Raw genomic sequence first — 16,600 nt, forward strand, 5'->3', positions numbered from 1 at the left:
ATTTCATTGTCACATGTTTTAAGAGAAGATGGTAAAATTTACTTTTTAGTCAGAGCAGTTACAGGCAAATATTTTCTTTTTATAATATTTAAGGATAGAAATGTGAATATACTGTGCATGTTGTTCCCTCTGGCAGATTTATCACAATCATGTAATGAACAAGCAGCTAGGGATGTCTAGTGATTTGCTCTGAAACCAGATTGGTTTTTATAAACCCTATCATTAGTTTCTACACAGCTATATACTGCATTTGAACTTATTTGTTCACATACTTCATTGAAGGAGGGAAGTACAGATATCGGTTCCAGTACAGGAGCCTTTCCTGCATGGCATACAGGCCAGGCTTTTGTAATTTTCATGCAACCAGATGTTTTACCTGAAGCGTATGATAAATTGATAATATGCAACAGATGGGCAGAAATGTGATCAGAGATCAAGTTACCAAGTGACATTGTAATTCCATCAATATCCGCAGAAAAATTGACGATAACACCTGTTGTGACAGGAGGGAAGGTAATATTAACAGCAAATGGTTCGTTTAAGTAATCTGTAAACTGCTAATTTATTGTTAGAATGTCCAAACTACTGGCTACAGAATTGAAGTATGCCTTAAAGCTGTTAGCTATTGTAGCAGTATCGGTTGTATCAGTATCATGTTGCACGCTTTTCTTAAGATTAACTTTTCTTTATATATTTTCTTTATTTATTCTTTATTAATATCCTAAATTAACTTGATGTTTATTTTCTGCTCCTACCACTGGTTTTCCACATTACAGTGCACAAACTGACCAGGGCTGATACTGAATGTCATCTTCTTACCTGGTGACCTTCTTGACCTCTCTGTCAGCAGCGCCCTCTTTTTTTACCTCCACCTTCTCTGCTTTCCCCGGTGAATCCTTGTGCTTCTCTCCTTTCTTGCCTCCATCTTTTTTCTCCCCTTTTTTGTCTTTCTTGCCTCTGCCATGGTCAGACCCACTAGATGCTTTTTCATCTGCTGTTGGCTGGGAGGGGGTTATTGTTGCCAGTGAGGAAACATGAGCCCCAGGTTTCCAGTCCTTCCCGGTCTCAGTTTTGTAGTCAGCTTTAAGCTTGAGTAAGGTCTTGACTTCAGAATCAATTATAGGCTGTAAAACACCAAAACAAATAGGAATAATCTCCCACACCATCCCTATACATGTACAATTTTTTTGACAGTACATAGTACATACATGTACACTTTACACATACATGAGTGAGCGAGTGCTTGGGGTTTAATGTCGTACAATTTTTTAGTCATATGACGACGATAAACGTACATGAAAATCTGGTGCTAATTTATGAAAGAGTAAATTACAGAACACTTCTATGACTTCAACTCAGTGTCATTATCTGTCAACAGAAAGTATTGATTTAAAAAATTCTACAGAAGTCCAGTTCTGATTCATTTATATTTAGAATTTTTTCTTTACTTATTATCAAAATTTGTAATCATTTTCCAATATTTCTAAAGTAGTGGTACCTTTTCTGCCTTGCTAGACTTCAGGCCTCTAATTTTGTCCCCTTGAGCTGTAATTTGGGCATTAAGGTTATCAGCAACAGAGCCCCCAGTGCTGGAGGTCACAGTGGTGCTAGAACTAGAGGTCACAGTGCTGCCAGAACTGGAGGTCCCAGTGGTGCTAGAACTGGAGGTCCCAGTGGTGTTAACAGCTCCAGGTTTCCAGTCTTTCCCAGTCGCAGACTTGTATTCAGCCTTCAGGCTTAATAACACCTTCACTTCAGCATCTATATCAGCCTGGCAAGACAAACATATCAACAATGAAACAAGATGGAAAACACTTTGATAATGTGTTATCTTAAATAGTATAGATACATGTCATATTTTACTCTGTGATTGTTTTGTTGAAGTAAGATGTATTTATTAAATCAAAAGCATTTCACACAAAAAAAATTAATGAATTTAAGCCACCCACATGTTTAGGGGATGATTTTCATTTCAAAAGTTTTCAACATACATGTACTTGAAAAAAAAAAATAAATAAACCCATATGAACACATATATGTTATATTCTGATGACAAAAAACTTCACTAATGACCATGAGATGGCCTGTTTGAACAGATGAACAATTCTATTATATACTGCTTAAGACTCATAGTTGTAATGCCAGCATTATGGTGGGAGGAAAGCAGGCAGAGCCCGGAGAAACCCATGACCATCCGCAGGTTGCTGGTAGACCTTTCCAACTACAGCCAGAAAAGAAGCCAGCATGAGTTGGACTTGAACTCAGAGTGACTGCATTGGTGAGAGGCTCCTGGATCATTGCGCCGTGCTGGTGTGCTAACCACCTCGGCCACGGAGGCCCCCTGACCTACACTTGTACGTGGGTTCAATAATAATAATAATAATGAGGTCAAGGCATCACCACATAAAAGGTTTTACAAGCTTTCAATTCACAGGCCCGAATCATAAAAGATAGCGACATGTGGATCGAAAGCTTGTGAAACACTTTACATTTACGTGGTGATGCCTCGACTTCTTTATTATAATTCTATTACATTCACCAGTGATCTGCCCTAAACTAACATATGATATGGACAACTATGGCTCTGTCATCACTGATTATGTTTTTCAGGAATTGTGGAGACAATCTATAAGTAACTACATATATGAAATCATAGTTTCAGGACAAGCAAATGTCTACTATCTGTACCCGAAAATTGGCTTATATGTACTTGCTACAAATGTGCGAGCAAATAAACCAAACTCTGTACCTTGTTTGCCTTGTTTGCCTTGAGAGCTCTGATCTTGTCTCCTTGAGCTGTGATCTGAGCACTGAGGTCAGTGAGGTCTGTCCCAGTGCTGGAGGTCACGGTGGTGCTAGAACTGGAGGTCACAGTGGTGTTAACAGCTCCAGGTTTCCAGTCTTTCCCAGTCGCAGACTTGAACTCAGCCTTCAGGCTTAATAACACCTTCACTTCAGCATCAATGTCAGCCTATATAGACAGATCATTATTAAAATATTTCTTACTACAATTAAATTTAATGTAAAAACCAGTACTAGCCAGACCCATCAGACATCATACAGTTCACTGCAGACTTTGAACACAGACTTCAAATATTACAATCCAAAGATGACTACAAAAATATCAAACAATAATTCACAACTGTGCATTTTTTTCTCGTATACGGTATATATATGAGTGTGAAGACATATAAAGAAGCCCTATTCACCTTTGCTGCCTTGGCACTCTTAAGACCACGTATTCTGTCTCCTTGAGCAGTGATTTTGTTGTTAAGGTCATCAGCACCAGCTGTGCTGGAGGTAGTATTTCCATCAGTAGGGGGCTCTGCACCCGGTTTCCAGTCCTTCCCTGTAGCACTTTTATATTCAGCTTTCAGTCCCAATAGCACTTTAACTTCAGGCTCAATAACACTCTGGAAAATATACATACACGTTCAGAACAGAATGTAACAATCTAGTTTCTCGGACGCTCTGCCTGCTTTCCTCGTATAAATGAAATATTCTCGAGTACGGCGTAAAAATAAATCAAATAACTGTTAGGTTAGAGAGAGGGTAGAAAATACCACGTAAAGCATTGGTAAAACCCAGACTGAAGTCTGACATTTCAGGGCCTAAGTTTCAATATCAGGCCATTAATCAAACCAGGATTTTTGAGAAAATTCTAATTCATGATGCTTTTACAAACAACAGCAGCTTTATCTCCTGCTGCGATTTGTCAGAGAAAAAGCAGTGTAGAAAACTGGTAAATGTCTCATACATCTCAGCCTCTAATTTACAGGTTGTCTACAGAATTTTATGCTGGTTCACAAAATTATTTAACAGATTCATAAACTAGCCTTGTGAGGTATATTTTCATCACAAATAAAAGCCTGAAAAATCGCACCCGTGTCCATATTTCTTTGTTTAACCCAACAAATATGTACCTTCTCAGCTTTGTCAGACTTGAGTTTTCTGATTTTCTCTCCCTGCTGCTTAATTTTATTATCCAACTCCACAGCATTGCTGCTTGAGGGTAGCGACGGAGGTGTTTCATCCTGCGGGGATTTCTCAGCCTTCTTGCCTTTCTTGCTTTGGGATTTCTGTAAACAAGTATTAGCTATGACATGCAACCTACCCGCTTCACACCTATGAAATCTCTTGTGGAAAGCCCAGAAAGTAAATTCTCCATACACCTCATTTTACCAACTTATCATACTCATGTAAATGTTGGCAAAATTTTAATTTCAGGAGCCTAAGTAAATTAAACTATTGAGTCTGTGCCACTTACAAATATGATGTGCTTAAAGGTGATACTCAGGAGAAAGGAAAACTTTTTGAAGACAAAAGTATGTAGCTTTCCTTATCTGAAGGTGTTTTTTTTTAAAATTCATCAGGATATTCTAATTCCCAGAAGTATTGCAATTTCAAGATCCTGCTCTCTTATAGTTGAACTAAAAACTGTATGTAATGAAGCAGCATATATGCCATGACAAAAAAAAAAAAAACTGTCTTTTCTGCAAAAAACAACTTTGATATCTGACAAGATTTCACTATTTCACAAGCTATGCCCATACATACAGTATGTGTAAAATCTAAAGTAGTCACAACTCAAATCTTCACCTCTTTAGCACTTCCTCCAGTTTCCTTGTGCTTTGAGCCGGAGGTGGGCATCTCCTTCTGATGACCGTCAGGAATGTTAAACAACACACATGGACAAGCCTTCCCAGTGTAACGGCTGCAACAACAACAACAACATCAAATAGCTGAAAGACAAAGCATACTACATTATCACAACCACTTTAATGTTTTTCTATCTTCTTTACATTTATCCTCATCAATAGGCATCCTACATCTTTTCCATGTTACAAAATATTTACCATCAAGTTATAGGCTAAAACACGCCTCCCCCATAATGAATGAAAAAATGATTACCACTTAATGCAATATTTCAGCCATACTGCGGCAATCCACCGTAGAGAAGCATTGTTTTACTAAATTTCCTCTTTAACACTGACAACAATACAGCGGTGAACTATAATAAATCGTTTACCTGGTTGGCTCATATGGCTGATCACAGATGAAATAACCTCGCCTCTGTAACTGGATTATCTGCCCTTTTTTTAGGTCAGCCAGACATGGGTCACCCAACATAGGCTCAATTTTCTGAAAGACAATCCAGAACAACGCCTATTACATTGCCAATAAATGTCACTACCCTAATTCCTCAACCTTTTCGCATATCAAAGACCCACTTTCAGTGCAACTTATGTACATTTTTAATTTGATTTTGAAGACAAAACTACCTTGACTGGATGGGTCAATGTCAGGGTTTCACAAAAAGAATAACTTTATCAGCCTACACCTGCCTTCAGAATATGCTTGAATAAACACCTTGCAAACATGCAACAAGGTTGAAGAATTACAGAAACTGCTGAATTGTTTATTTATATGATTTGGGTCATCTGCCATAACCAAGAACCAATCACCCAAACACATTTGCAGTTATGTTTACATGTGGATCAACCAGGTAACAAATGTAGTGTTTGGCTTCTTTGATGCGTTTTATTTTATTTATTTGATTGGTGTTTTTCGCTGTACTCAAGAATATTGCACTTATATGACGTCGGCCTGCATTACGGCGAGGCCTTCTCAGATAGTCACTCCAGACGAAAACATGAAATTACACAGCAAATTCATTAATGAAGGCCTGATGTGTGCTGTGAGGGTCATGCCTTACATGTTTGAGTCAGGAAGGGTAAAACAGTGCCTTGATATTACATACAGGTTCTCAACTATTTAGTGACTTATCTATTTGAAGTGTAACACCTTACATGCGCATGTAGAGAGCCATTTCAACTCTAAAAAGTAAACATGGAAACCCTTAATAACACCAAAGAACTAAGGCCTGGATAGCACATCCCACATAAGTCACAGTGATTCTACTCACCCTTGAATCTTTATTGACGTAACTCTTGAAGTCTTCATCTTTGCCTAAGACTGGTTTGGTGATGATGTGATCAAAGTTATAACAGATTGTGGGGATAAGAGGAGAGGACTCTGTGTCTGCCAACCAAGTCAGTTTCTGGGTCTTCTTGAAGTCCTACACAATAAAACATTAACATGTCCTAAGATCTGCCATTTGGTTTACTCATTTCTATACATGACTTGTGTCACACTCAAATTAGCTCATTTATATTATTGTCAAGCGAAGACAAACTGGCCAACACATGTCAGAGCAAGCTTCACCATCAATATCAGGTTTCATAAAACAAGGATGTCACAGTTCACCTTGGGAAATGAGGAAGACTAACAGATTCAAAGTTTGACCCAAAGAAACATGCTTTACAGAATCTCTGAAGTTGGAATTCACAGTTTCAGTTCTCACCGTGTTCTCAAGGTTCAGCACAGCATCTATGGATTCAACTGCTCCAGATTTATCTCTGTTGAAAGAAATATCAAATTAGAAAACAACAGCAAACAATACTATGAAAACAAACGTGAAAAAATGCGTACACTACTTATGATGGAATGACTGATTGAATGGTGTTAAACAGTGTTCTCAAAACATTTTGCATGGAGGAAACAAGAGTGCCTGGGATAAATCAATGACCTTCACCAGGTACCCGGTAAATTCCTTTGAATTTAAATTATTTATTTTATATGATTGGCGTTTCCATACTATATTCAAAAATACTTCATTTATTCAATGGTGGATAGCATTATGGTGGGAAAAAGCCTGGAAGAGCCTACGGGAAACCCACATCCATCGGCAGGTTGCTGTCAGGCCTTAAAATGTACAGCCGAAGATGAAGCCAGCATGAGCTGTACATGGACTCACAGCGACTGCAATGGTGTCGTTGAATTTAAAGCCACAGCCAGAGCTGGAAATGAACACAAATCCTTATTGGTCGCATAAGTCACTTATACCCATGGCAGCACTATCGTCTGCTGAATTTTTGTCTGCTATCTCAATGGTCACATCAAACTGGTTGAAGCGAAGTAACATTGTAACCAAATGGGCCAGCAAGGGCATGCCTTACTTGTTCAAGAACTACTTATCTCTTACCTTTTGATGGCCTTAATCTTTAGGTTGCCCCAGTTGATGAAGGTGACAATCTCTCCCTCTTTCAGAACTTGAGCATCTGCTCCATCAATCAGAATCTTTGGTCCATACCAGACAGACTTCATGCCTACATCTGCATTCTGTTGGCCAATCAAAACACAGGTTACAACACATCAGCTCCATCAATCAGAATCTTTGGTCCATACCAGGCAGACTTCATGCCTACATCTGCATTCTGTTGGCCAATCAAAACACAGGTTACAACACATCTGCTTCATCAATCAGAATCTTCGGTCCGTACCAGACAGACTTCATGCCTACATCAGCATTTTGTTGGCCAATCAAAACACAGGTTACAACACATCTGCCCCATCAATCAGAATCTTTGGTTCATACCAGACAGACTTCATGCCTACATCAGCAATCTGTTGCCCAATCACACACAATCAATCAGAAAAATTCCTCCATACCAGAAAGATTTCAGGTTTCTGTCAGCCAATTAAACACAGGGTTATAACCACAAATCTAACAAGTACAAGAATTATTTCATCATCAAAAATAAAATGAATGTATGTATCTGAATAAACTGGTGAATAAAACTGGATGACAAGAACTACTCATACATACATGTAAGCATACAAAAATGTAAATCAAAAAATAAAATGCAAAATGTAACAAATGTGTTGTTGAACCACATGTAAGCAGACACAGAGAAGATGTTATGGTCAGACCAACCAAATACAGTACTATCTCACACATATACTTAATCCAACTACACCACACCATTTGTCTATACCTTTGGGTGTTTGGCAACCTCTTTTGACTCCAGCTTGGCTCCCTCCACAAGCACCGGGATGACATTTTCCTTCAGCAGAGCTGTGTAACGTGGTACGATTGGATCAATCACCTGGAATTGAAATACCTGTACTTTAATATCATTAATCATGAACAAACTCGTTTGCAGGCTTTACATGTAACAATGTACTCCAGCCTTTGTATTTATCAAACTATGAAAAATCTAAATCTAAATTTCTTTAAGCGCTGATTCTCAGTCTCATGTTAGCACCATAATCTATTTTCAAAAATGATCTAACTCTTGTTTAATTTTGTGACACTAATTTTGTCAACTAAAATTTTAGTAAAACAGCTCTGATTCTGAAGTAACAGGATGTGTCACATGTATGCTAATTCCTCAACCCTTTCGCATATCAAAGAGCAACTTTCAGTACAATTTATGCACATTTCTGATCTGTTTTGGTGACAAAACTACATTAGTTGGATTGGCCAATTCCATGGTTCCACAAAAAGTATGATTTTATCAGTCTAAACAGGACAATGCCTTCAGAATATGCTAGAAATAACACCTTGCAAACATGCCAAAAAGTTGAAGAATGACAGTATCCACATCAGACATTAAAACAATTACAATAAGGATTACCTTCTTGTTAACAGCCCAGATTTTATCCCACTCCATCATCACCACTGACCTCGATGACCCCTGCAGGGGAAAAAAAAATCGTTAAAATTGTAAAATGCTTTGGAAATGGTACAGCCTTCCATAATCATGACATATCCTAGAACCCCTCACAAACTTCAATCCAATACACAGGGGTTGCATTTAACCTTCCAGACCTTTCCCTGTGAGTGAGGACTGTACAATCTGGCCGAAATCAGATCATACCACTGAGAACAACAATGTGACACACCTGTGACACACCTGTGACACCAAGCTTGATTAGTGACTTGTACAAGGGCTGACATAGCCTTCCACCTGATTCCTCACCTGCGACACCAAGCTCGATTAGTGACTTGTACAAGGGCTGAACTAGCCTTCCACCTGATTCCTCACCTGCGACACCAAGCTCAATTAGTGACTTGTACAAGGGCTGACCTAGCCTTCCACCTGATTCCTCACCTGTGCCACAATGAACTGTTTGAGCCCCTCCACAGTCATCCCTCTCCTCAACACACCACGGACTGTCGGGAAGCGAGGGTCATCCCTGAAACACAAACCCCAGGAAAACTCACTCAACATATCTACTGCCCTTAAGGACGGATGGTCTGGTTCTGTTCACTCGCTTTGATAGACATACTGGAGCCTTAGACACTTCAGTGACATATCTTAACTCACTAGATACATATAACAAGACATTTCTTGTCATTCGATCATCTCTATCAGTGTCTGTGTTAATGTCTTTATATGACTGCCATTACATGTTGTACTCTAAAATACCTCATTTTTCATTTACAAGACTGCTGTCATGTAGAAAGGTGAAGGATAACAGTGAGTCAAGAATAAACCATTCACCAGGCACCCATAAAACTGCCCGACTTTTAGCTGGAACTTGAACCAGGGAGAGCTGGATTCAAGTCTGCCACTTTACTGGTCAGAAGCCTATCAGCTGTGGCCATATATCATGTTGAGTATCCATATATCATGTTGAGTGTCCATGATTCCTCAGAATCATTTTTTGAATGAAGGTCCTGTTCAGTTGTACATTAGCTATCACAGCACATTCAAACAGATACTAACCACCCATCCACAATACCCTGATCCACAAACCACGTCAGTTTCCTCTTGGAAAGAACGGTATTCTGGAGATTCAGACGACTGTATTCATAAATATGGGGCTTTCTCAGGCCTGAAAGGTCAAGAACAAGCAAAGTAAAGTGGACCAAACTGGATTGGGAGATGTCTTGTCTCAGATATCCACACATTTTTCTTCAACTCTGAACAATATTTATTTGTTAACATTACACCTAAGTCAGAAGCCAGCTATCACTATGCCATCAACACGCTTTCCAGATTCCTATACACAGTGTACCACATTACACATATCATATCAGTAGTTCAAACATCAATGTGATCCAGGCAGACACCCTTAACTTACCGAGGGTGTCCAGATTCATATACACAGTGTACCACATTATACATATCATATCAGTAGTTCAGACATCAATGTGACTGAGGCAGACACCCATAACTTACCGAGGGTGTCCAGATTCATATGCCCAGTGTACCACATTATACATATCAAAATAGCAGGTCAGACCAATGTGACCGAGGCAGACACCCTTAACTTACCGAGGGTGTCCAGATTCATATGCACAGTGTACCACATTATACATATCAAAATAGCAGGTCAGACCAATGTGACCGAGGCAGACACCCTTAACTTACCGAGGGTGTCCAGATTCATATGCACAGTGTACCACATTATACATATCAAAATAGCAAGTCAGACGAATGTGACCGAGGCAGACACCCTTAACTTACCGAGGGTGTCCAGATTCATATACACAGTGTACCACATTATACATATCAAAATAGCAGGTCAGATATCAATGTGATCGAGGCAGACACCCATAACTTACCAAGGGTGTCCAGATTCATATACACAGTGTACCACATTATACATATCATATCAGCAGGTCAGACATCAATGTGACTGAGGCAGACACCTTTAACTTACCGAGCGTGTCCAGATTCATACACACAGTGTACCACATTATACATATCATATCTGCAGGTCAGACATCAATGTGACTGAGGCAGACACCCTTAACTTACCGAGGGTGTCCAGATTCATATACACAGTGTACCACATTACACATATCATATCAGCAGGTCAGACATCAATGTGACTGAGGCAGACACCTTTAACTTACCGAGCGTGTCCAGATTCATACACACAGTGTACCACATTATACATATCATATCTGCAGGTCAGACATCAATGTGATCCAGGCAGACACCCATAACTTGCCAAGGGTGTCCAGATTCATATACACAGTGTACCACATTATACATATCATATCAGCAGGTCAGACATCAATGTGACTGAGGCAGACACCCTTAACTTACCGAGGGTGTCCAGGAACCAGAAGTACTGCTCATCCCTGTCATGATACTCTGTGGTCCTCAACGCATGGGTCACATTCTCCACACTGTCCACAATCGGGCAGGCAAAGTCGTAGGTAGGGTACACTCTGAAATTAAACTTTTTAATTTTAATATCTGTAATCAAGCATTAAGCATATTAACAACTATTTCACCGACAGTGGTCACTTTCATGTGATTAATTGCATTATGCCAAATAGCTGGGTTCCCTGTTATGGGAGCTTTGATGTGTAGCTTGTACATCTGCCTGCCATTGTATAAACTGACTGTACATTACAAAAATAACCTTTAGGCAACACTAGTTTCATTTTATGTTTACATGTAGGCCCACACTAAAAAATCAAAAAATGAAATAAAATACTTGATGTTTTTATGATTTTCGTGTTCTTTTCAAGGATTTCCAATCATGTTAATATGTTTCAAAAGAAAAAAACTGCTAGTCCACATTTTCCACAAATCAGATGATTTTTAAGTCATATTTTTTTTTAACTTCTATGCAATTGAAAAAGATTTATTCCTTGATCTAATCCATGTGGCCTTGATGTCTTCTGTGAGACCTACTTTCTAGAGGCAGACACAATACCCACTAGACCACGAGTTGTGTGTACTAACTTGCATCATTAAATGTATTTCCCTCATGTGGCAGAAGTGAGATTTCTGGGTGAAGGAAACTGGGCAGATCCGAGAAAAGGAAAACCCTTAAAGTTTGCCAGACACCTGCCAAGCTTTCACAAATAATACAACCAATCGAGCCCGAACCGGATTCGAGCATCCAACCTCCATAACATCAGTTCATACATGTTCATCATACATGATGACAGCATTACTTCACCCAGATGAGCCAGCCCTGGCCTGATTACTCACTTGTACTTTGTGCCTGTACGAACGTGCTCCTCATTCTTACAGCGGTACATGGTCGGGTCTCTCATACAGCCATTGTCAGAGTTCATGTCAATTTTGGCTCTGACACAGCACTTCTGGCCTATCTCAGTGCCTTTCTTCATCTCTCCCCACAGCCGCAGATTCTCAGACACATCTACAACAACAACAGCATTAAACAATCTCAGCTCCAGCTTGATATTATCAACTCAAGAATATTGCTTATACCACAAGCTAGTTTACACTGAGCTTAATTTCAGTAAATCATCCATAACTTTCCCTAATTAAGTGTATTTTTAGATGCAAATACATGTCACAAAAGATTATTTTTGTTGCAGACACTTCTACTTTTCCAGTAGGACGTGTACCTACATGTGCATGCACCTTCCAAACAAACCTCAATTCACCTTTCTGAGGTCAATACAATTTTCAGAGCCAGACAAAACTTTGTTATGGGCAAAATTTTAGGTAATTTACAAATCTTGTGAAATATCACAGCACCAAACCAGAAAACTGCCAAACCTATTGTAGGTACATGTATTTGACAAGATGTGACCAGAGCTATCTGCCCTTACTGGCATTTCTGCGGGCAGACTCTTTCCTTTCCTCTCTCTCTTTCTTCATGATCTCTGGGTCAGTGTCATCCACATAGGCTGTCCCCTCCCTGATCATTCGCTCACACAGCTCCAACAGACGATCAAAGTGGTCAGATGTGTGAGTCAGACGGTCATACCGGATACCTAACATGGCCACATCCTCCAAGATCACCTGTTGAAAACAGGTGGAAAATGTGTCAGGATTAAATCAGAAATGCCTGCTCCACCTGATACTGAACCAGCAAGTTATTTAATATACTGCTTTAACTTGTTTTAGTATCTACATGTATTCTTTCTCTTTAAAATGACTACTTTAGTTGCACTTTACCTTTTTAAAAGTCCTGCTAGAAGAGTAATTATTTACAATCATGGTGTCAGAAGAAATTTAAGATGTATCTTGCATCCAGTTACAGTGTGAACTGATTAAATTGCACTGAAATTATTATGAAAATTTTTGCTTGAACATGCGGCACTGTAAATGCTACACATAACAGAATTCCCCGTTCTGCATTACAAAGCCCTTGTGGACAAAGCTTTTACCTCTTCAAAATGTGCATTCTCCTTGGCTGGGTTGGTGTCATCAAACCTCATGATGAGAGTGCCCTCAAAAGCTTGTTGATAATACTGGTTGAGTAAAGCAGCCTTGGCATGCCCCACATGCAAATAACTACAGAAGAAAATGTTTTTTTTATATAATTAATAAAGATAATGGTTGAGCTCAAAGATAAATTTTTACCTGAAGGTTTTCTGTTCTGTGATGTTTTCAGTTGTGTGAAGAAAATTCCTTATTAGGACAAACATAATAGGACAGAAGAGATAAACTGATAAGAAACTGTTAGAAACTGTAAACAAAATAAAGTCAACACATAGTACTACCTTCAGTGGCTTGGCAACATTAACGCCTCAAAATTTACGATTTAAGGTTTAAACCATCAACCACCCAATACTGTCTACAGTATTCCTTTGAATTTTAAAAGAGAAACTTGATTTTGAAATCAGTTCGAAATCTTGCTGTATTTTCTTACCCGCTGGCCTCTGGAGGGAACCTGACAACCACCTCCCCTATCTTAGCCCCTGGAAGCTCCACAAACTTACCCTCATCTTTACGGATCTGACAAAGCAGAGAAAAAAACCAATGAGAATAAGAAGTGTCTAATGTCTGACATGTGTGACATGACAATGTTGAGGTACATGTGTGACATGACAATGTTGAGGTACATGTGTGACATGACAATGTTGAGGTACATGTGTGACATGACAATGTTGAGGTACATGTGCGACATGACAATGTTGAGGTACATGTGTGACATGACAATGTTGAGGTACATGTGTGACATGACAATGTTGAGGTACATGTGCGACATGACAATGTTGAGGTACATGTGTGACATGACAATGTTGAGGTACATGTCTGACATGACAATGTTGAGGTAAATGTGTGACATGACAATGTTGAGGTACATGTGTGACATGACAATGTTGAGGTACATGTGTGACATGACAATGTTGAGGTACATGTGCGACATGACAATGTTAAGGTACATGTGGCATAACACAACATGTTCTACAGAACAGTTTATTATCCTCAAACTGCATTAGGAACATACATGTAGTCTTTTTATTCTAAGGCCAGTGAAGGTATAAATTATTATCAGGGCCACATCTAGAAAACTTGAAGGATATGATCTCAAACCTTATGCTAACATTGTGACTGTGCATCAAGTAATTTAATAAAACGCAAATTATAACAATGATTTCTGAGAGTTATAAAGTCTGTTAATGAAAGCAATGAAAACATGATGATGATCCATGTAGCTGTTGAAACATCGCACTGAAATTAGAACAACTACAACAAATAGATGTCGTACAAGTGTACTTGTGTGTACCAGTTCCACAATAGTTGTTTCTACCAGTTACATCTACATGTATCACCTGCAATACTATTTTGGAAAACATGGTCACATAAAATGCACAAATTTCTCACAGAAGACTCTGGGGCTTTCTTGGGCTCCACAACTGGTAGTTTACTGGCCACAGCCTTGAATTTCTCCTGAGATGACAGAAAGTTGTAGTATCGCAGAACATTCTGTGGTGTGCCTCCATTGGCTATCAGACCTTGCCACAAGCTGCTGGCTGCAACAACGTCATAATATACATGTTCTGTACATTCAGTTACTAAATGAGGAATTCATCTGTGTAGCCATAAAGCTGCAAATTAAGAGAATTTCAGGATCAAATGATTTTTGATTTTTTTTTTTTTTTTTTTTTTTTTTTTTGATTGGTGTATAATGCTGTACTCAAGAATATTTCACTTATATGACGGCGGCCAGCATTATGGTGGGTGGAAACCGGGCAGAGCCCGGGGGAAACCCACGACCATCCGCAGGTTGCTGGCAAACCTTCCCACGTACGGCCGGAGAGGAAGGCAGCATGAGCTGGTCTTGAACTCACAGCGACCGCATTGGTGAGAGGCTTCTGGGTCATTACGCTGCGCTAGCGCGCTAACCGACTGAGCCACGGAGGCCCCAGGATCAAATGAAGAAATTTTTCATACCCATCAAGGTTGCCTAAAATGACCCAAAGGTTGAAAAAGCCTGAATTAAACTGAGATAAATTTTATTTTCATTTATCTGATGTTGAAAATGTTCGATTTAATTGTCCTTATTGCTAAACATGAAGAAAACATAAAAATGACACAAAGTTCAGTTGAAAGAGTGCAAAAAGTTATTCCTAACTGTGGTCTTAAATATTTTTTCCGATTTTTCCTTATGGAGAAAAAGACACTTCAAAATAATTTTTGTATAGTAGGTATTTGGGACCACCTTTTGGTGTTTGTAGTCTTTGTTTGATAGTCTCATAAATGAGAATGTAACACAGGTTTAATAAATATTTTTACACCAGAATTTGTTCTTTTCAGCTAACAAATGTATTAAACCTCAATTTGGATCATATTTATATTTTTAATATGTTCATAAATATTATCATAATTTAGGTTAAATGCATATATTTCAATATAAACAACAAATTTACATTCAAATAAATTTATCAGACAAGCATGACATCCTTATTTAGAACATTACTATGCAACAATGATAAATACCAGAAGTTGGCCCCAAATACCCACCTAAAAAAAATATTTTCAAATACCCTTTTCTCTTGAAAAAAAAAATCCAAAAAAATATTAAAGATCATATTTGCAAATAAGTTTTGATGCTCTTTCATCTGATTTTGGCATCATTTTTATGTTTTCTTCTCCTTTAAATATAATATTTAGCCTAATATTACATGTATTTCAACAATTTCTTGACTTTAGTCCAAATTATGAGATAAAAGGTTGCCAAATTTGACCCTTAACTTCAACCTAGAGCTGACAGTTGTATGGTTGATGTCTGAACAGAGCCATTGTCATCCCAAATACCAAGAGCGAACTTCGCACAAGCCAAGCCACAGATAAGATAAGGAGGGGATAAGTTTAAACACCCAGTGTTATTATGCTAACGGTTTACCATAGATACAACACAAGCAAAAATAACCAGTAAAACCTATATTAACCCTTGCAAAAGTCCTCCTTAAGCTTAAATATGCTTCACAAAGCTGGATTAAATGTTAGAAGACAGCAAAGAAATTATCCTAAGAAACAAATGTTGAAAGTTAATTTAGATGTAGATTTTGTACATTAACAGGGCGAGAGACGATTCATGTTACTTTCATTGCTAAAAACATCAGGTCTCCACCAATATGGCTTCAGCTTTACACAGGACTCATTTCAACATTTCATGATTTCCATCCTTTTGGATTACCCTGTGCCATGCAACATTTAAATGCATCAAATTACCATACATATTGTTATTCATGGACAGCAGGGTTAGGGTGCCGTTTGATCTTCTTTGCTCCAGATGGACACTTGTTGTGCACCTGCTGCATGAAGAAGCATCTCTACAGAATTAATCCAGGACTCATACCTTGTAATGTTTCCCATACGACAAAGTCTGCTATGCTCAGTGAATCACCCACAAGATACGTGACAGGGGCAAGAAGTCGGTCCAGGTACCCCAGGGCAGTGGAGAAATCCCCCACACAGGACAACTGACCAGCGCTAAAGTCTAACCAGTGGTCAATCTGAAATAGACATACATTATACCATGTCACTATAACCAGAATTAATCGCTAACCTCTACCCTT

At 38.8% G+C, this 16,600-nt stretch overlaps 1 protein-coding gene across 1 annotated transcript in view; it reads right to left on the minus strand.

Moving 5' to 3' along the window:
- The window catches only part of LOC135469357 (bifunctional glutamate/proline--tRNA ligase-like), a 31,420-nt gene that overhangs the window by 9,886 nt on the left and 4,934 nt on the right, over positions 1-16,600 (minus strand). Inside the window, exons 4-24 of the mRNA XM_064747986.1 lie at positions 16,381-16,537; positions 14,403-14,551; positions 13,444-13,529; positions 12,959-13,085; positions 12,398-12,590; positions 11,808-11,979; positions 10,908-11,032; positions 9,576-9,684; positions 8,958-9,042; positions 8,481-8,540; positions 7,839-7,949; positions 7,046-7,182; positions 6,365-6,419; positions 5,927-6,079; positions 5,030-5,142; positions 4,600-4,714; positions 3,924-4,079; positions 3,210-3,413; positions 2,750-2,971; positions 1,499-1,771; positions 820-1,124 (exon numbers count right to left, since the gene is read on the minus strand). Coding sequence (XP_064604056.1) covers positions 820-1,124; positions 1,499-1,771; positions 2,750-2,971; positions 3,210-3,413; positions 3,924-4,079; positions 4,600-4,714; positions 5,030-5,142; positions 5,927-6,079; positions 6,365-6,419; positions 7,046-7,182; positions 7,839-7,949; positions 8,481-8,540; positions 8,958-9,042; positions 9,576-9,684; positions 10,908-11,032; positions 11,808-11,979; positions 12,398-12,590; positions 12,959-13,085; positions 13,444-13,529; positions 14,403-14,551; positions 16,381-16,537 — 3,107 coding nt within the window. The remainder of the gene's footprint in view (positions 1-819; positions 1,125-1,498; positions 1,772-2,749; positions 2,972-3,209; positions 3,414-3,923; positions 4,080-4,599; positions 4,715-5,029; positions 5,143-5,926; positions 6,080-6,364; positions 6,420-7,045; positions 7,183-7,838; positions 7,950-8,480; positions 8,541-8,957; positions 9,043-9,575; positions 9,685-10,907; positions 11,033-11,807; positions 11,980-12,397; positions 12,591-12,958; positions 13,086-13,443; positions 13,530-14,402; positions 14,552-16,380; positions 16,538-16,600) is intronic.

The sequence above is a fragment of the Liolophura sinensis genome, chromosome 6, assembly GCF_032854445.1.
Source record: "Liolophura sinensis isolate JHLJ2023 chromosome 6, CUHK_Ljap_v2, whole genome shotgun sequence".
Lineage (NCBI taxonomy): Eukaryota > Metazoa > Mollusca > Polyplacophora > Chitonida > Chitonidae > Liolophura > Liolophura sinensis.